Source organism: Monodelphis domestica, chromosome 4 (assembly GCF_027887165.1).
Source record: "Monodelphis domestica isolate mMonDom1 chromosome 4, mMonDom1.pri, whole genome shotgun sequence".
Taxonomy (NCBI): Eukaryota; Metazoa; Chordata; class Mammalia; order Didelphimorphia; family Didelphidae; genus Monodelphis; species Monodelphis domestica.
In genome coordinates, this window is record NC_077230.1 from 168,773,845 (window position 1) to 168,796,233 (window position 22,389).

Genomic DNA, 22,389 nt, shown 5'->3' on the forward strand with positions numbered 1-22,389 from the left:
CTGAACTTATTTGCATTGAGTTATAATCATTGACAAGACAAAGGAAGTGTCTGACAGATGATCTGCTCAAACCAGAATAAGCCTTCTACCTCAATACATAATATTGAATGAACAAATGAGTTAATGATAACTAAAATCATGAATGATAATGAAATTGATATCATACAAAGGAGTTAATAATAAAGAATGGAATGGTGGGAATAGTGAGGGGGAAGACAGGAGACAGAAAGATCAGGAAGGCTTTAATGAAGGTTGTTGTTTTTTTTTTTGGCAGGGGACTAGAAAGGAAGAACAGATGAATGAGATATTCAAGTATTAGAAACTCAGAGTCCGCAACTACCTAGATGTGTGGTGTGAAGGAATGAGAGAAAAGAGTAAATAAAAATGAGAATTTTATAATGGTATGATTGTTCTATATGGCCCATAAATTGAAACAGTTTGGGAAAATAGCTTTGAAGGGCAAAGATGGCAAGTTTAGTTGTGAGTGTGCAAGTCAGAGAAGTAGAAAGGACATCCCTGTGCAGTCATACATAGTACAGCAATCAGTTGGAAATATGTGTCTGAATAGTGTCTGAGGGATAGAGTTGTTAATTTAAAGGTAATTGTTTCCGAGTGGATGAGTTCATCAAAAGAGTATACAGAGACAGGAGAGAAGGGGGCCAATATTAGAGCTTTATGGGGAATTTATCTTAAAGGAGAATGAGGAGACAGCAAACGAGGTAGATAAAGAAAAAGAAAACAATGAGGAAACGACAATTATAGCCTTCAAGAAAGAACTAGTTGATGATATGGAAATAAAACTTGGCAGAAAATATTATGTCATCTTAAAGATCTAAATCACCAAGGAAGGGGAAAGTGAGACCCTTGGAATAGCATTTTTTTAAATGTCTAAAGAAAAGACAGATATGATCCAATGACCACAGATTTTACATTGGGGTTCTTTTATGCTCCAAACTTGACCATATACAGTTTCATATCTTATTCAATTAAGATGAAAAGAGAATAAGATATGCTTACCCAAATCTTTGAAAGACAAAAGGCTAAAAAGAAGCCTTAGAATAGAAATTAAAATTGTATCTCCAACCAGAGCCTAGTAAGATGCTGGGCACATAGAAGAAGATGCTTAATAAATGCTAGCTGATTGATGACGGCAAGGTAGAATGATAATACTGAAAATAACATGATAAAGGTTACATCTTGCATATCACTCCATTCCCCACACACACATACAAAATGAACTATATAAGCATAGGATTGAGACAACTTAGCTTAAAAGTTTGTCAGTAACAGTTCATCATCTATGTATTGTTAGGGAGGTTTGTGATGTTGCTTCCAAAGAAAACGTAGTCTTGGGCTTTCGAGGTATAACAAAGGAGTTAATAGTTTCACTGTCTCCTGCATTATTCAGATCACATCCACACTGGTCTGACCACAACTAGAGTGCCACCTTCAATACTGGGCACTCCATTTTGAGAAGGACTGACAAATTATGACTCATCAAAGGAGGCCAAGTAGGATAGTGAAGTTGTTTAATGGACTATTGGAAGAACTAAGAATAAATGGGAAGGCTTGGGGGTGAGGGGGGAATAATAATTGTTTGAGGAGTTGACACATGAAAGACAGATTAGATTCATTCTAACTCCATAGGGCAAAATGAGGGCTAATGGGCAGAATTTATAGTGAGGCAGATTTTGGGTCAATGGGTCAATAATGTAAAGAAGAACTTTTTTTTTTTAATAGGGCTATCCAAAAATAGAATGTGATTCCTTCTGAAACAGTATTTGTCACTGGAAGTTCTAGCTAAGACTGGATGACTACCTGTTATAGATATTGTAGAGGAAATTTCTTGATTTGATGAGAGATTCAGATTAAGGAGGTATTAAAGCCCCTTCCAATGTGAAGATTCTATGATTCTATAATTCCATATAAGAGATGGATGAAAGAGATGAATGAAGTTTTTTTTTTTTAATCTAGATGACTGGGAGAATGCTGATGTCAGGGTCTGGGAGAGAGGAAAGACTAGGAATCTGATAGGAACTACAGAAAATGAGTTCAGTATTGAACTTTTCAAGCTTGAAATCCAAGCATAAATGACCATTTGGAGATATATGGCTTGTGTTTAGTTTGAGAATTAGGACCAGAGATTCAGATATAGGAGTCATTAGCATAGAGCTGATTATCTATGCCAGGAGAAAAGATAAGCTCTCTAGGGTAGGATTTGTTGAGAGAAAAGAGAAGCAGGCCAGGAACTAGACCTGGAGAAAAACCATAAGGTACAGGAAAGTGGTAGAGGAGCAGCTGAAACAAAAGGAGGGGGGGGAAGGTAGTTAAGATATCTAGGGCAATGTCATTGGAGTGTCAAAAAAACTAATGAAGGAAAGGATTTTAAGGAAGGATAACAGTTTAAAATAGAATGGAAAGGTCAATGACAATGAGAAATATAGTGAATGACCACTTACTAGTCAGATGAAATGCAAGCTTGTTCAATACATGTTACATATTTCTCATACCACAACAGGCTTAATGCAATGAATTATGAAAACATACAACTTTTTTATGTGTGGAGCAAAAGTCAGGATAAATCAGCCACCAATTACATATATAAAAACTTTGTACTGTGAATTTTAGATTTTCTCCATTTTGCTTAGTCTTAGGATTCTAACAACTAGGAATGTATACACCCCTACTTAAGGATTAAGTATTCAGGAGGATGGCCTATGACTGACATGTGCTAGCAAGTCACAAATAAGAAACAACTGACAGACCCCTTGGGCTGTCCTAAGTCAAGCTTAAACTAACAATGGTACATGTGAGACACAGGAAGTAATGTAAAGAATGGTCTATATATTTCGTGTTACTTCCATACTCTCACTCTCACTCTCTCAGAGACGTTGGTTTTTTTTTTTGTGTTGGGAGCTTGTGGTGGCGTCTTTGGTGTCTTGGCAGGTTTTGGCATTTGCAGCTTGGCAGTGAGGTGACTGATTTCACCTTTCTTCCTTTCCTTGACCTCCAACTCCTATCTGGCTTGCCAGAACAGTCCAATTCCCTTTTCTCTCTCTCTTCTTAATTTCTTCCCTCTATTGTAATTCAACCACCATAAAATCCCAAACTGACTTGAGTATTTTATTGGGATTGAATTTTAATCCCTGGAAATCACTAGTATAATATATTCAGTCAACAACCCTAATTTTACCCTTTACAGTACTCACTACTTACAAACATCACATGATAACAGAATGTCAGGCAATATCTATTTCTGGATATTTTATCTTTAATCCAGCAGTCTATTTTCCCTTAATAACCAAGGGCTGTGTTTTATAGTTCCAACAACTCTTGGCCATTTATCACTGAATCCCTAGACTTCAGTCATAATGCTTTCTGGTACATCTAGAATATGATGAGTATATTTTTAAAAATCAAATTGCAAAAGTCCTCCAATTTCTCTGTTATGTTCATTTGAACAAACAGAAATTTAATTAATAAGTAAAAATTATGCAGTCTAATTTAGATTGAATTGATAGTTTTATTTTCAATGCTATCATGTTGACTGGCTCAGGAGTCTGAAGCATAGAGCTACCAAAATAGTTCAAAATAAGTTCTACTTGGAGTTTATATCTTTTATAGACTTCACTTTTTCTCCTTTTTATAGGTCATGAAAAAATTTTGCCATTAGTCATAAAGGGTACCAAATGAGAGATTATGGGTTGAGTAGTACAAATGTGTCCCTCTTACTGGGAGGGGAAAAATACAAAAAGCAAACCACATGCCCATATGATACTTCATATAATGTTCAGTTATTTTCAGTCATGCCCCATTCGGGGTTTTCTCAGGGAAAATACTGGAGTGCCATTTCTTTCTCAGGTTCATTTTACAGATGAGGAAAAAGAGGCAGAGTTAAATAACTTGCCAGGATCACGGAGCTAATCAATGTCTGAAACTAGATTTGGATTCAGGAAAATGAATCTTTATGACCTTAGGCCCAGAACTCTATCCACTGTGTCACCTAGCTGCCCACTTCATATGAAAAACTGTTTACAAAATGATGACACGAACAAAATACATAATGAGCTACATAATGGAAATGACACAAAAATTAGGGTTTCTACTGCATTTTTCTGGGCATATGTTTACTTTAGCATTGAAAATTATTTCTCACTTTAAAGTTTTAATTGCAGTAGCAATTGCTTAAAAGGTTATATAACATGTTTTATGTAAGGAAAATGTTGATGCTACATTTCACAGATATAGCTTTTTAATAATCTCAAAGACTGGATAGAAAAATTATGTTCCTCATAAAAATGCTTCATTTTACATAGGGAATATAAATGAATTACATTGTGCATTTAGGAAATAGAACAGTATTTTTAATGACCTCAAGTGGCTCCCTGTCAGAAAGAACCATCTTTTTAACACCAGTATTCTACTGGGAATACAATATGGTGAAATCATATGGCTGTTGATCATGGAACAGCACAATTTCCAACGAATTTAAACTGTAAGACATTGGTTATTAGCTGGTATTAAGCTAACTATAACTGATATTAAGTTGGTTATAACCTGTTACTAATAATGCAGATGAAAGGGGGAATAAAAGATATCCAAGGAATAATCAAGGCAAATGAGTCTCTTAGTAAGGACAAAGTATAAAATATGACTGATCTAAGTTCTGCCTTGGTACCTATGCAATCCTAAAAGACCTAGAGGAAAGGGTCCAGAAATCCTTGGAAAGCTCTTTTATAGAAAGAAAGATAGAAAGACACTAGTAAGAATTACCAAGTATGAGGCATGGTCAGGTTGCAACCCATGAGATCATAGGGCCATTGAAATATTGATGTCAATATTAAATTACTATGCACAGTATGAAAAATATTGAATATTGAGAATCCTTGAATTATTGAGTCTAAGAATTGGGAGGGACTTTAAAAATTTCCTAGTTCAGTTGGTGTCATCTTCAAATAGACTCAGATCCCAAAGGGCTGCATATTGACTCAGAAAATCACAAATTGACATTTTCTCTAGATTACAATGTAGTTTTATTTATTTTCTTCAACATTTCCTGATTATATTTTAATCTTCTTTGGGCCACACTTGGGAGTTTTGCAGCTTGCAAGTTTGACACTTCTGACCTATTCCAATTCCCTGAAGGAGGTTCTATGCAATAAATTCTCATTTATATGATCAGTAACCAACATAATAAGCATGTTTTCCTTTTAATATACTATAAAAGATATAGTATTATGCCTTGAGTAATAAAGTTATTAAATTGATATACTATACATGTTACATATATCCTAGAGTTAACTAAAATCCTCAATTAGATAGGACATTTCGTTCCCAAACCACTCCATATAAATAGGATTTTTCACCACACATTGTATCCAAGGACAGACATATAGAATCAAATGGTCTATCCAAAAAAAAATATCTAATTTCACATTTCCCTTCTCCCCATTGGGATCATCTATGTCAATGTTATGATAATTTCCACTAGCACAAATTAACCTTAAATAATCTCAAGGAAAATGCATTGTGTATTCATAAGTCAAAACCATTAAAATAGAAGGCTTTGTCATTAGAGAAATTTATTTTTTTAAGTGACGTTACCTGTTATTTAGAACTTCAACTACAAGAGAAAAAAGATGACTTTTATTTTAACAATATCCCTTTAATTAAACTATTGTTGTGAGGGTTAAATGTAATAGAATAATAAAACAAAAAAGAAAAACCAATATTTAGATGTGACATATACCTTATTCACAAGTACCATAACTTTTCCAGGCTCTGATGCTTTTTTCTTCTTATCTAAGTGGTCTTTGGCAATGTAAACTGCTACTCTTGTTTTTCCACTTCCTGTAGGGATGATTATAATAATATTCTTCCCTTCTAAAGCTGGTTCGGCCACTTCCATTTGATAAGACCTAAGGACCAGTTCTGGCTCAGGAGATGCTCTTTTCTTCTCATCATCTTGGTCTGAATGAAGTTAAAAAATGGGAGGGAAAGAAAAAGAAAAAGAGAAGGGTCAAATAAGAGACAGTAGGAAACACTGAATGAGACATAGGCCTTGTCTTCCATATTCTTTTTTGTGTATAGTTTAATTCAAACATTTTTCTGCTCTGTCGCACAGATGGAGTTTCTGCTCTCAGTTTGCATTTATGAGATTTTTTTAAAAAAGGATCTCTGGGTCAAAAAATTATTTCAATATCATTCCCTTTAGAAAGTTTTAAAGACTATCTGAAATTTTACATTTATTAATATTGAATCTATTTATGTATTTACTAATTGTAAAAAATTGTCCTCATTGAGATAAAATTAATACTGTTCCAAGTTAAATAAAATTCTCCAAAGTTACATGAAATCTTTAGAGAAAAATGAAATTGTAGGACTTATCAGTCTTATATTACATACACAATAAATGCTCTCCGCTATCAATGATTCCAATAAAACCAAAAAGAATCCATTAGCCTCAAAAAAAAAAACTTGCTGATGGTTCCATTTCAAAATGGATTTTAACTTATTTTGATAGTACTATTTGAACGGTAGGAAAATTCACACCAAACAGTGCTTAGTAATAGTCATCTACTAACCCTGCAGGAAGTTTGCCTTCTGTATGAATGAATACAAACAGATGCATTACATTTAAACTAACATTGGATCATCTGTCTGATTCATTTAATTTCAGTATCATCAAATTCTCATTCTAGCCCACCAGACTTTAAAATGCTATATTTTGAGTTCTTTTTATGCTTATTTTGCAGTTAGCTAACAATTATTAATAATTCATCTAAATTATTTACATTAAGGTGAACCCTTATCCAAGAACACCATTACTTCTTCATGAAAGACTCTTCATAGATCACCAAAATACCAACATTTCACTTATTTTAACTACATTCATCACTTTTTAAAAATACTTTTTGCATAAGAACTAGTACATTTGTAAGAGAAGTTATATTTTAAGCAGTGTTTAACTTCAAGATCAGTGTATTTACTTTTGCTAATTTGCTGTTTGAGCTAGACAGTTTGTTAAAAGGTATCAACAAGATCAGTTCTCTTTTGTTTTATTTCAATCTGCATACATTTTTGCACAGATTAAAAAAATGCTGCTTCCATCAAAATAGTTACATGTATTTTAAAATTTATTTATAAAATTGTTCCTCCTGTTGTCTTCCACTCTTCCTACCCAACTCATGCTACCCTATCTGTGGATATCAAGATTTAAAGAAAGGCACAGTGACTTTTATAAGCCTTCTTTCCCAGAAGTGAGTATAGATCATATTTACATAGAATGTGATTGGTGAAAAAGAACTTAGGAAGCACTGATTCCAACCCCCTTACATTTTATAGATGAAACTCAGTCTCAAAGAAAGTTAAGTGACTTGCCCAATCTTTAGTTTCTAAGGTCCTTTTCTAGTTTTAACATCACATGATCCTATTGTTCATCAGAAGTTCTATAAACCAGTCAAAGTAAAATTTTTACTGCTTAAGTAGTCAGGTCTAAGTGTCATTCATGATTACTTTTATATAATGATTCCAATAAAACCAAAGAGAATCCAATTAGCCTCAAAAAACCCCAACTTGATAATTCCATTTCAAAATGGAGTTTAATATATTTTGATTGTACTATTTGAACCATTTATTAAAACCCCTTTGAAGACTATGAAACTTGATGGATAAATGTAAATGGAAGAGGAAAGAAGACAGGTTTATTAACTGTTAAAATAAAACTGAAATAAAAAATCCTGCTTACTTGGTAAATGCCAACTTGTCAAATTGATTCTTGCCATATCATATTCTCTTGTGATAAGGAAGAATCTCTCTGTATTATCAATAGAGGAAGAGTTTTCATCCCTCTATGGTTAAAAGTACAGAATTAAGCTGATTTTCACTTTAACCAAGCTACTAACCAGTTTCCTTTACAAAATCACTGTTTGAATCTTATTTTATTGTATGTATTTAAAAAAAATCATTTTATTCCCCCCAGGAACATGAAATCAATTAATAATAATAGCATTTTAAATAGACAAAGATTTTTAAAATATCCTCCCTCTACAATAAATATAGAGCTTGAAAACATAAAAATTATTTTTCTTTTTAGAATTCTATAGCTCATAAATGTCCAAATTAAAATAAAATATTCTTTAAATAATAATATGCGACTGGAACCACACCATGTGGCAAATTTCAGCCTCAAGTTGATTTTGACAGCTCAGTTATTCTTGAAGAAAAAAGGTCTGTCACTGCATGTGTTAGAAATCCAAAAAGCATAACTCCACCTAAAATAAGTAATGATGGAAAAGTACACCATTCCAGCTGGACAGGCTGAAATGCACTATCTACAAATCTATGGGAAATAATAGCTACATGTTAAACAAATATTTAATGCTAAAATATTAACATTTTTGTGAGAATCATTTTAACCCAATATGAATGAGTCAGAAAAAAAATGTTACGTGTGATTAGAATTCTTAATTTACTTTTTAAAAAGAGCAACTAATTCTCATTAAGTCCTATTCTAACGTTTTATCCTGGGGGTGAACTAGGGTTCTCAAAGGTTTTTCATGGAGTAAAAACTGGCAGCTTCTACCATGGTAGAAAGGTTTTGAGAATAGTCTCAGCAACAGATTGAGTCCACTTTTCAAGAGCCATCCTAACTAAGTATGAGAGGCTCATCACCATTAGGGCTGGCCATTTGGTGATGAAATTTTTTGGCCATGAACAACCTATGAAACAAAAATAAGTTACAAGTACTGTGTGCCTGACCTTCTGCTTCTTGTAGTGATGGTGGCAGTGTCAGGAAAGGGAAACAGGATGCTTAGAATCATATTGTTTTTATATTATCTAAAATTTTAAATCATATTTTGATATTCTAAATGAGATATGCTTAATCAATTATTAGCTAGGCATATATAGAGAATGGGCCAAGAGGGCTGACACCCTTGGATAATATAAAGCTGCAGTGAAAATGATCCTTCAGGGAAGTGCCACAATACAACTGAAGGAACTAAATAGTACTGATCTTTACATTCTTATTACAAATTAAATTAGAAGAAAAAAGAAGTTTCAGCTAAATGGAAAGATTATTTATACCTTCTCCTTGGTTAGGAAAATAAAGGAATTGGTAGAGTTGATTTTACTCTTGTGATCAAATACAACAAAGAATATTTCATAGGACATTCAATGTCTGATACTGATGAGTATATAATAACAATAATGATAGCTAATATTTATGTAGTGATTTAAGATTTACAACAAACTTAACAGATATATCATTTGATCCTCACAACAACCCACATAATAAATGTTATTATTATCCCATAGTACAGAGGGAAACTGAGGCCTAGATAGGTTAACTGACTTGCTGAGGTTAGTAAATGGTTATGGCAAAATTTGAACTCAGGTCTTCTTTACCCCAAGGCTAGAACTCTATATTCTCTGTCTACTATTTAGCTGACCTGTTTATGAAAAGTATTTTTGAATGCACCAAAATCAGGTTTCAGAGGATGAAGATGTACAAAAATTATAAGAAAGAGCTTAATAAGATTCATCTGATTATATTAACATATAATCGGATGCTCAACAACTTTAATTCAAACAGGAGAATAAACAAGGAAGATATAAAATATTGGAAAACACAGATAAAAAATAAAGGATTAGAGAGGCCCAAAATTTAGAGAAGCTTAATGCCTGAATTCTTTCTTCAAGGAGAGAATCAGTAGGCACTAGCCATAGTAAGCACTAATAATATTGAAAAAATGAAAATTATTATATTTTAATACACAGAAGATAACTGAAATTTGAATCACTAGTGAATTAACTATGCATATATCATCAAACAACAAACAAATTTGTTGAAACAAATTTCAAAATTAGTATGAAGCTAGAAGAATAAGAATCAGAAAAAGATATGGTATGTAGCTGAAAAAAAAATGGGCCAGACCTAGTCAAACTATAAGAACTATGTGGAGAAACATATGAATAAAGACAGTTATGTGGTATGTGAATACAGCAGTTTAAAAAATGTAAATCAATTGCCATAAAAAGAACAAAAAGGTCTAAAACAGAGCTTCATCAAACATTCACTTTTTGAGCAGAAGATAAGGCTCTCATAGTAAACCTGGGTTTAGAAAATAAATTTATTCATCAAATCTTACAGAGAAAGATGGCCGATTATGAGCATCACAACCTAATAAAAAGATAGCAGCAAAGGCTAAAAACAATTTGAAGAAATCTTGGTAATACATCCAACCAAGAAAAATCATCTTGAGGAAATTTAAGAATAAAAATGTACCGATATCAACAAATAGAAGAAAAATGGAAAAGATCTGTGAACAATTTTTCTAACCATTTAAGAACAAGTAAGCCACCGATTCCTGTCTCTTAACATTATGGTCCTGAATGTGCTTGAAGACAGAAATGGTACAAATGGAAGAAATTATAGAACCCCATCCCCCTCCCACAAAAATTGGAAAAGAAGCTGGATTATAACAATATACTTAGAAAAGACTCCTGTTTGAGGTCACACAATGGTGATATTAAGGGATTGCTTCACAAAGAATCTGAAGGAGGGGAAGATGCTAAAAAGGACAATGAAAAAATCTCAGATCATAGTAATTTCAGAAAAGACAGCTAAGAGAAATATTGCTTCTCTACTGCCTACATTTTCATAACAAACTCTTTTCTAATCTATAAATATTTTAATAGAAAAATACCAAGGATCTTCTCAATTTGGTTATTAGGAGGAGACAGATATATTTGCATATAATATTCCATTTTATGCCTTAGCTTTACCATTATATGACTGACTGAATGATGCCTACCATTGTGCCATTATTTCACCATAAAAAACGCATTTTATTTCAAACAGAAAAATATTTTCTTAAAGGCATGCTTCTAATAATGTGTCTTCCATTGCCATATTAAAATTATACAAGATTTCTTGAAAGGTATAGCAGAGTTTGATGATTCTTCAATTGTAAATATCAAGTTAGAATAAAACAAGAGATACATGCTTGCCAAACATGTTTGTATGCATCATGAAGGAGATAGTCTAAAGTTCAAGTTTCAGAGAATTTTTTTTCTGGACAATGAGGTCCCTCAGATGCTCCTGTTTTCAGATAACCCTGTGTATTTTGCAATAAACTCTGAACATTTTCACAATGATTGAAAATTTTAATATTATTATTTGCACAGAAAAAACAAATGGACTAATGACGTCTATTGTCCAGATTTTGACACCAAGATGAACTAGAGAGATTATCAGTAAAATTTGTTGAACAAGTGCATGAATAAAAAAGAGGTCCAGAATTAAACAGGAGAATGCATTAGTCTGCCTTCAGTAAATAGCAAAATTCCTTTCAAAACCTCAAACCACTCAAAAATAAAGAGCCATCTTTTTAAAAGTAGTATTTTATCCACACAGTTGTTTGGTTATTGGTCATGGAATACTAGGGTATCTTAAGTAATTAAAAACAAGTATGACCTAGAGGTCAATGGAGGGGCACATTATATGCATGAGCAGGACACAATATGTAACAAAGGACTCTAAAGAGGAAACAAAGTAAAGTATGTCACCAAGGAAGCATATGCTTAAAAAACAAGGTAGGCTGGAAACATGATAAATTATTTCTAAGCTTTTTTCTCATTCTAAGCCTACAATACTGTTTTCTAAATAAAAACACAAGTGAAGCATCTATGGATGTGTATCTTTCTTTCCATGGCTAAAGGTTAAACCCCAATCATGTTTGAAGTAAAGGAAAAAATAGCAAATAGAAGAATTAGCAGGTTGTTCTTCCTTCCACCCCCATCTCCATTAGACTGTGAATTTCTTGAGAGCAGGGATTGTTTCTCTTTATTTGTATACCCAATGCTTAGCAAAATGCCTGGCACATAGTAGGTGCCTAATAAATTATGGTTGCCTGACTGACCAAGTTGCATTTTACAAGTATGTTTAGGATTGGATTGAATAAGTCTTGTATTTCAGCAAACATTTTTTAATATTTCTAAGACATCTAGCACAATACCTCAGATGCTATAAATGCATTGTATGTATTTGTAGACTGAAGGAATGAATGTCAATGAATCTTTAATTAGATAAATAAAAATTCACTTACTTAAGAAACAAAGGTCTAATCAGAATCACAATCCATGAAGGTTCTTAAAATGCTTTATTATGTAAAATCTAGCTGGAAATGAGTCTTATTATATAACATGAATAACATTTGGTAAGGTCTTAAATCTTCTTTTTTATTAAACTATCATGCCAGATCTACTACCCAGGGAGGAAGAAAAGTTTATAAGGAGTCCATGCAACCCTGAGCTAGCTAATTCAATATAACTCTTTTTTCCCTAAAATAAATTGTTTTCACTTACTCTTCTCCCTCAAAATAAAATACACCCATTCTACCTCTCAATGACCTACTTCCTTTATTTTTGTTAACAACTTAACTGACATAGATGATATCATACTCTAATAAATAGGGGGTCCAAAAAATCTTAGTGTAACTTCAATAGTTTTAACAGCTCAAATTTGCACCAAGACTTCTGGGATACCCTGTATTATGTTCTCTTCTACTTCTTTTCCCTATTTAGTCTCTCATGATGCTTCCCCAGGTCTACTCTCCACATCACTAAAAATATTTCACTTGATGACATCATTTTCCCTGAAATTCTCTTCAATGGAGTTGACCCATCTTTCTTTAGGCTTAAGGCAGCAGAGAAGGATCTGCAAATTTTTTACTTCCCAAAGATAAGGCCAGAGTACCATTGCCACAATAACTTCTCCTTTTTGGGACATTATTATCTGCTTAAAACACTATTCTCCACCCCCACCCCCATTCCCCATCCCTAACCTGAAATAATCTTTTCCACTCCTTTATTTTAGTACTTTGACATTTATTAATAGGGTGATCTGGGAAATACCAACCTCAATTTCTGATAGCAGGTACATGAAATATATGACTGAAATACATAATTTCTATGCAATATTATTGGTATAGAGAACTCCCAGATGTGAAAACTCCTACCAATGCCGGGTGGCACCAGAGCACTGAGAGGTTAGGTAACTTGCCCAGGGTCAGAGCCAGTATATGTCAGAGGTAATATTCCAACCCAGCTCTTTCAGTTCCTAAGGTAAGCTCTCTTTCCATTAGAGTATTTGTTATCTAATAAGAGGAGCAAAATTAAATATGCAATAATAATGATAATAATTTATATTTGAATCACACTTTAAATGATTTAAATACCCAATGCCCCTGATGTGAGGTAGATGGTGAAAATACTATTATATCCATTTTATAAATAACAAAATTGAGATTGTTTCTTGCCCAAGTACATATTAAGTACTTTATTTGATTTGATTCTTTCCCAACTCGAAGTTTATTTCACTACCACACTGCCTTCCACAGGGAAAAAGGTACGTAGTAAATACTAAATAAACAATATTGAGCTGAATTCTTTTTAATTGAAAATAACGATACCTTTTTATTATTATACGTGGTTGATATTCAAAATGACAATTTTCTCTATTGTGATTTTAGAAGTAGGATTATAAGAAATAAAATGTGATCAAAAGAGAGTATGAATTTCCTCTTGAAATCTTTAAAAACAGTCTTTCTGGAATGATTTATAATGTTTCCTCTTTAGTCCAATAGTTCTGTGATTTCTCTGAAAATTCTTTCAGCTTTATATTTGTGGGATTTTTTTGAATGCTTCATAGGGAACTCCCAAATATGCACATATTCTTTATTCTGTTTTCTACCACTAGGCTATAGAATCAAAAGTACTGCAATATTTCATCTCTAATGTGGACACTTTCCTGACTCCAAAATAAAAATAGTAAATAAGAGTTTACCAGTGGTCTTCACACAAATCTTTACAATTTCCCCCCCTAAAACAAATGACCAAATAATTTGTAATTCTTGTTTCTTGTCTGGTAACATTTACAAGGAATAGAATTCTTTTTCTTTTCTACATGTCCTTTTTGAATATGCATTTTAAGAGCAGTTATTATATTATTATCTACAAAGCCACATACATTTTAACTCTCAGTAGCCAAATCTTTATTAATTCTTGGATTAAAAATATGCCCCTGGGCATTTGGGCACATGTACAAAAAGAGTACAGAATCCAAAAGCATTAAATTAAATTATAACAGATTTCATAAATAAAATAGCCACGACTCTATGGAATTTAGAATGTGCCAGACCAAAAAGACAGGTTCTGAATCTAAATTAGATTATTTCGTTCTGAAAGACTTTTGTAGGTTACACTTCAAAAGAAGGTATATGGCAAAGTTCCAAAACGACCTCACAGTGGAAAAGAATTGTTTCAACTTCCATAAATACACTAAGTAGGGTATAAGCAGCAGCCCCCACTCTTCCTACTATATGTTGTCTTATTTCACACTTTTTAAGGTTTACACAACAGTTATACGGTACCTGAATCACTTCCCATGGTGCCTGAAACACTGCCCATGTTGCTGTTATGTCCAAGACTTTCATCTAAGCAGCTGACACTTCCTTCTGCCAAACTTGTGTCTGATTCTGCAAAGGAAAACATTTTAAAATATTTTTAAAATATTTCCAAGCGTAAACGTATTTTTAACTGCACACCTCTACAATACACAGTACATACAGTTCAGTGTGCGTGGTGAAGGCACACCCAAAGGAGAAGCTGATAAAGTAAGGTAAGAGCTTTTGGCTAGCTACATTAAAAAAATTCACTACTATGGGCAAGCAGCTGCTGGATGGGGAAACAAGCATTGATGATCAACTATGAAACACTGGTTTCTTAGCAAGTATAGCATAGTGAGAGTGTACCCATGGGGAAATAGAATGCAGTCGAATGCAATCATTGCACTGGAACTTACTGGGGCTCCTTTTTCCATCTGTGCAAGTTATGCCTGAAAAGGAAAAAAAAAACTGGACTTGATATTATTTTATCTACCAAAAGACTGTGTGGAACTCACGGAATTCTATACATGCAAATTTTGCAATACATTAAGCAACTCTAGTAATATACTGATTGATTATGAAAATACTATAATTAGACTATGAATTTGAGATCAACCTGTTTTCATACTTAGCCCCAAAATGAAATTTCATTTGCTTTTCGCTGATAAGTATGAAAACAGGTTGATGTCAAATTCATAGTAGAAGAAGGAATTAGGTTAGAATTCAACCTTGCCCTTTATTAGCATTAAGCTAAATCTTAAGTGAGTAATGATTCATATGAAGAGCAGATGAAAGGATTCATTAACATTGCCTTAACAACTCTGATTTTCCCCTTTAAGGTTCTCAAAAAAAATTACTCTGAAAAACTCTTTCACTATCCCTCTAAATATTTCCCCTCTGTGGATTTCTCTTCAAGCACTATAGAAGGGTATTGTTAAGATCAGAACCAATAGTCAAAATCTCTTAAAATCCAAATAATATCACAGAATCCCTGGCTTCCTTCAAGGCTCTGCTGAGATGCCACCTCCCTTTGCAGGTCTTTCATGAAATCCTCACATGTTAGTGCTCTCCTCTGTGTGCATCTTCAAGGAATTCAGTAGAGACCTGGAAGGTGAACTGTATTCAGTATCTTTGCACATTCTTCTTTCCTTATAGAAGCCAAGTTCCTTGAGGGCAAGGACTATTTTGGGTTTTGCCTTTGATACTCCAGGACTTGGGCCATTTAATAATTAATTATTGAATGAATTAAGTGGAAGTCAATCAATTTAAATGCTTGTATTTTGACAATAAAAATTGGAAATCACATGTTATTTTAACATCACCGGAAATTTTTTTATTACACATAGTTTTGGAAGATTAGATCATTTTTGTTTCCAGTTAGTCATTATGATGCCTCTGATTCCCTAAAAGCAAATTTAGCCAAAAATAAAAGATAAAAATTAACAAGAAAACATATTTAAAAATTTTTCTAGATTAAGAAGTACTCAAAGGTATTTTTCTTATTTGATTTTATTCCTTGCCTTTTTCCCACTAAATAACATACTCCTCTCATTGGTACATCTGCCCATAAAATTCTCCTACTTGACAACTCTATCCCACACTCTCCTCAGAGCTACTAACAAGAGGTACCTCTGGGAATTGCAAAGTGCCATATTTAAAATCTCTCGGCGAGATGTATAGGTTTTCCCCTGCAATCATAAGGGAGCCTTCAAATCTGAGTTTTGGAGCTAATCTGTGACAACTGATAAGCACAGTATTTTCACATTTGTGTATTTATGTTGTTCTAATATGCTTAAACAATATGCATATTAGCAGAGAATTTTTCTATAAAATTCTTATCAGCTCCCTTTAGCTTTCAAGGGACGTGGTATGCATATTTTATTGGACTAGGTTGTAATTCACCAAGTTTCATAAGCTAAAAAGAACTTACCCAATACTTGGAATAGGAGAGTTTAATTCAACTTAAATCAATATTTATTAAATGCTTACTATCAATGTGCAAACCCAAGAGCTAAAAAATTACAGTTGCTGCCCTTATGAAACTTACCACATAATAATTCACTTACATTCCTTTCTTCTCTAGTCCAATTGCTACTTATGTCTTAATAAAAGATTATGGATTTATAACTGGAAGGAATATTAAAAGTCTTTTAGTCTAATCACTTTGTAGATTTTGTAGATCATGAAACAGAGCCTAAAATGACTTGTTCATGGTCACACGAACTGAGTCAGAATTTCAACATAGATCCTTTGAGTTCTTTTTCTACTGTAGCATAATGGTTCCCCTACAAAGTCCCAATACTATGTAACCCCCACCACCTTTTTTCTCCACTCCTATGTGCATGCTACTGAAGCATGGTACCAGAAAAAGCCACAGGACAGTGCTAACCACAAAAAAAATTAACTATTATCTAGTTTATGCTAGAGGTCTATAACAGAGATGCAATCATTTTACACTTCCTTAATTAAGCCCTCATTGTCATTGTTCCAAACATTTCATTGCTAAAGATTTCTACGTCATTTCCTTTCCCCATTTTTCCAACAAAGAACCTCTCTAGTACTTTGTGGAGTGCCGGGAGCCATCAAAGACCACGCTGTTTGACATGGTCACATGTGGAAACTGGGGACTGCAAAGCAACCATCAGGAAGGATGGAAACCCATTGAAACCCCTAAGTTCCTTATTAACATCCCCTTATTATGGGAATTGCTATAATTATTATTCTTACTTAGCCCCGGGGAAAAAAAAGGATGAGAGCAACATACTTGCAGGGTTAGTGCAGATGTCCTACTCTGTCTCCCCAGAATATTACCAGGAGATCCCACTTACAAAATTAAACCTAAGGATTCTTATATACCCACTTAGATAGGACCCTCTTCTAGGCATAAAAACTGGCAAATCTGTGTCATGTTGATTCTACCCTCTGACCCTGCTCTCAGTAACAATGTTTTGTTGAATATCTCCTTAGACTTCACATCTGTTGTTATGTTCTATGGAAACATGTATGTTGAGAATGAAATTGTGTGCCAAGTAGATGTGTGATCATGAGGGTATAAAATAAAGCCAAGCCTCAGCCAAGGTGAAGCAGTTTATCCTGTGAAACCTGTGCTGCAGGTTGAATAGAAAGCTGTGTCCCATTCATCATTATTTCGCCTAAGTTGCCACACCCAGTAAGGAGGAACCCTCAGCTTCATAGTCCACAGCTTGCAAAAGCTGAGAAGGAGGTTATTCCTGGACTCTCTCTACTCCCCTATTTTTCATTTAAAAAAAAACCTCTTGGCATAATTACCCATTTTCTTTCTTTGCTCTAATGTCTAATAAAGATGTAGCCCTTCTCCATGTAAAATTCCATAGTTACCTTCATGGCCAATGGAACAAATTATTCTCTTCTGCCTATTCTGCCATGGGAAGTCTTTATTTTCTTGGAGTAGACACCCCCCCCCCCTTAACTCACCAATTGGTTTATGGCCCATCAGTTACTAAATGTATGTCTATGCTTATATATTACATCATGTAATGTATTACATGATGTAATATATAAGTACACATACTATATATATATAATATATACACAAATATACTATGTGTGTATGTAATATATGACACATATACTGTATATATAATATATAACAACGGCTTCGACAAGCCGGCTAAACCTTGTGAGGGTAGCCATAGGGTCGTCGTCGACCCCTGGTGAACTAGGGCTTTGCTCACCCAGCATGTGAAGACTGTTTCGGCGGAACAGGTGGAAGAAACCAACAAGAAGGTTAAACAGCTGAGATGGCGATGCAGCAAAGCACTGTGGAGTGCTCAGGGCGTGTTGGAGCACAAAAGACAACCCGGCCATCCAATGCAGCTGAGGAAGTCTCCAGGCGTAACGACTTTTCATGCCACTGGACCCAGGCTTTCAACACCGAGAGAGTGGGACTGTCTCTGTGCATCGACTTTTCCACTTAAATCTTCATGCACAGGTGTCTTTGTGCACAAAAACGCACAAAGACAATAGTCATCCTCGGTTACCGAGAGACTACTACCAACCAACCAACCAACCAACCAACCAACCAACCAACCAACCAACTATGTATATAATATATAAGCATACATATACTATGTGCCTATATAGTATATAAACACACATACTATATATATATGTATATATATATATAAAACACATACTATGTATATATAATCTACAAACACATACTATATGTATATATAATAAGCACATACTATCTGTGTATATATAATATATAAATACACATATACTATGCATACATAATATATAAACACATATGTGTATATGTAATATATAAACACATATATACTATGTCTATAGATACATAATATATAAACACATATACTATATATAAAACATATAAACATGCATATACTATGTCTACTGTGACTGGAGGGTCTCTCTGAACACTAGAGTTTTGCTTGGAAGGATCTTGTTGTGAGTGATTAAAGATTGACTTAGTTTTCTCTCTTAAGGAGAAAGGCCTAGGCCAGGCCCTATTTCCTCTTACTCTCTCTCTCTCTCTCTCTCTCTCTCTCCCTTTCCTTAATTCCTTAATTTGTATTAATTAAAATCTCCATAAAACCCAGCTGACTTGGGTATTTCATATTTGGGAATTTTTCCCATGGCGACTACTTTATTTTTAATATAAAATCAAGACACTAAAAATTTATCTTTGCAGTTTTGGCAATTCAAAGTCTTACACCCATATTTTCGCAGTCACAGTTTATGGCAACCACTCCTTTGTCTGTAACACTACCTAGGATATATCTATCTATCTATCTATCTATCTATCTATCTATCTATCTATCTATATCCAATCCTCATCTCTCTCATCAAAATAGCTCTCCTATTGAATGAGATATTTTGAAATAGATGTTCTGTAGACATCTCAGACTCAATAGTCTAAAACAGAAGCATGCCCCCAATTTACCTTGCTTCTGAATTTTCCCATTACTATTCTTCTAGTGTCCCAGTCTATGTCCTAGGCTCCTTACTCTCAGTCCCCCACATATCCAAACTGTTGCCAAATCTTGACATTTCCATCTCTACAACATTTCTTGCACGTGTCCTCTCCTCTCCATACAGCCACCACCCTAGTTTGTTTTACTTCTCACCTGGATTATTACAATAGCCTCCTAATGGTCTCCCTACCTTAAGTTTCTCCAGGTTCTAGTCTATCTTCCTTATCACCACTGTGAGAACTTAACACTATCCTGAACCCCCATTCTTTGGAGGTTGCCATTCAACCCCTCTCTCTGAGTTAAGCACACAGTCTGGGGTTTAGCTGTGTAAGGGGGACACATGCACCCTCTGGGAGGATGCCTCCCTGGCACTCAGAGGATGCTTGTCTCTTGTTCCACAGGACTCTAGACATCAGGAAGATGAACCTCTGATCAGAGACCGCCAAGTCAGGAGGACTCAGGAAAGTGACATCACTGAAAACACAAGTTTGGGTCCAGAAAGGAAATAGGTTGCTTTTGCCTAGCCCCAGGGAGAGAGGAGGGGGTTAGGAGAGCATGATGCAGCTGGCTCTTTTTTACCAGAACCACGGTGAGAGGAGGATCATCTGTAATGGGAGCATGTAGTTGAGCTCAGGGAAGATGGTGAGGAGAGGGCAAGCTTTTGAGGGAGCTCTGGCTAGGAAAGGAGGCTTGTGAAAGAAACAGCTGACCACATGTAGCTGGTTCCTTTTCTTTCTCTGACCCGCTCGTTTAGCTTATTTCATAAATAAGTATACATTAAGATACATGCTCTAGAGAATTTCAATCCTAACACCAAAGTGTTTTTTCCAAAATTCAAGTCTGATCCTTTTGCCCCTGTTTAATAAATTCTGGTGGCTTTATGATGCCACCAAAATCAAACAGAAACTCTACTCTTTGACATTAAAAAAATCTTTCTACATCCTGACCTTTTCTTACTATTCTTGTCTTCTTACACATTATTCTCCTTGTAGTATTCTGAGACCTACTCTTACTGTCTGAATTCCATGCCTTTGTACTGATTGTGCCCTGAATCTAGAATGTCTCTCATTTTTATTCTCCACCTCTTGGAATTCTTGGTTTCTTTCAAGTCTCAGCTCAGGCATCACCATAAACATGAAGCCTTTTCTGATCCCATCAGCTATTAGTGCACTCCCTTCCACTCCTTTTATGTAGTATGTATATACACATATAAGTATATGTTAATGTTATTTCCCTCATCAGAATGTAAACTTCCTAAGGCAGTGGCTTGTTATCCTCAGATCTTGGCAGAACTCTTGGCATACAGTAAGCACTTAAACTGTTGATTGATTGATTGGTGGAGACATTTGTCCTTTATCTCTCCTTCCTTTCACTGAAAATCTGTATATACTTTTTTGTCTACACTTCCTCTCCTCTCATTTCTTATCCCTCTTCAACCTTGCTTTAGACCCCAAAACTGCTTTCTTTAAGGTGACCAATTATCTTAATTTAAAAATTTTTCATTTTTTACATAAGTATTTTAGTGTATCTTTTCTTATTATTAATCCCAGCTCACATGATCAAATTAAAAAGAAAACAAAACTAATACCTCAATAAATATCTCATAATATATACTCATAATAATACTCAATAAATATCATGCATACAATCCCTTAGGTTCCAGATTGGAGCTATTATGAAAAAAAGCTCCTATAAATATATTTTTTAAACCTACAGATATTTTTAACCTCTATTTGGTATCTTTGGAATATAGGTCTAGCATTTTGGGGTCAAAGGGTATGCACAGTTTGGCAACTTTCTGGACATTGTTCCAAGTTGATTTCAAAAATGGCAGAACCATTTCAAAGCTCCCCTAACAATGTACTAATGTACCCATTTCCCCACATCCCCTCCAACATTTATCATTTTCCTCTTTTGTTATCTTTGATAGCTAGGTAGTTGTGATGTGGGACCTGATCTGCTCTCTTCTTCTAAGTCCTAATCCTTCTTAACCTCTTTACAACTTTGGACACTCTTGCTCATCCCTCCTTTTTTCAGTCGTCTCTCTTCTCTGGATTTTTGTGACACTGGTTCCTTTCTTGTTCTTTTATTCTCTTGGCAGCTCCTTCCCTGTTTCTTTTGCTAGATCCCCATTTGTGTCTCCTTCCTTGGGGCAATTAGGTAACACACTAGACAAAGCACTGGGCCTAGAGGAGACAGGAAGATTGAGCTCAAATATCACCTGACAGAGAGACCTTGAGTGGGTCATTTAGCCTGTCTGTTTTCTCAACTGTAAAATGGTAGTGATAATAGTTCCTATCTCCAATGATGGTTGTGAGGATCAGACTAGGTAAGTTTTGTAAAGTGTTTAACACAGTGCCTAGAACATAAGGGGCTATGTTCTCTTCCAACCTTCCTTTTCTTGGATATGGTTCCATCCTGGGCCCTTTTCTCTTCTTTCCCTACATTCTCTGGGTGATCATATCAACTCCCATTGGTTCAAATATTGTCTTTATGCCTATGAATCCTATATCTTTATATCTGTCCTATTGTTTCCACTCTCAGAGCCACCAGCACATTTCAGGGAAGGCCTATCACAGTGAACAATTCAGTATTTCTAATGCAAGAAACTCCAATGACTCTATTTGGCCTCTAAAATATAATAGGCACTACTCTGTTTGGCATTAAAGTCCTTTGAAATCTGGTCCCAGCCTACATTTCCAGGACTATTGCATATTATTGTCTACATTCTCTACATTTCATCCAAATTGGCCTATTTTTTATTCCCCAAACACATCATTCTAGCTCCCCTATCCGCATCTTTGAATAAGTCCCCCAAGCGTGGAGTTCAGTTACTACTCATCTCTGCCCTTCATAATCCCCAGCTTCCTTCAAGACTCAAATCAAATGCTACGTCCTAGTCATTGACTATCCTGAGCTCATCAATTGCCGATCACACACACACACACACACACACACAC

General features: G+C 34.6%; 1 protein-coding gene across 1 annotated transcript in view; it reads right to left on the minus strand.

Moving 5' to 3' along the window:
- The window catches only part of IFIH1 (interferon induced with helicase C domain 1), a 99,933-nt gene that overhangs the window by 29,424 nt on the left and 48,120 nt on the right, over positions 1 to 22,389 (minus strand). Inside the window, exons 4-5 of the mRNA XM_007494271.3 lie at positions 14,436 to 14,540; positions 5,750 to 5,970 (exon numbers count right to left, since the gene is read on the minus strand). Coding sequence (XP_007494333.2) covers positions 5,750 to 5,970; positions 14,436 to 14,540 — 326 coding nt within the window. The remainder of the gene's footprint in view (positions 1 to 5,749; positions 5,971 to 14,435; positions 14,541 to 22,389) is intronic.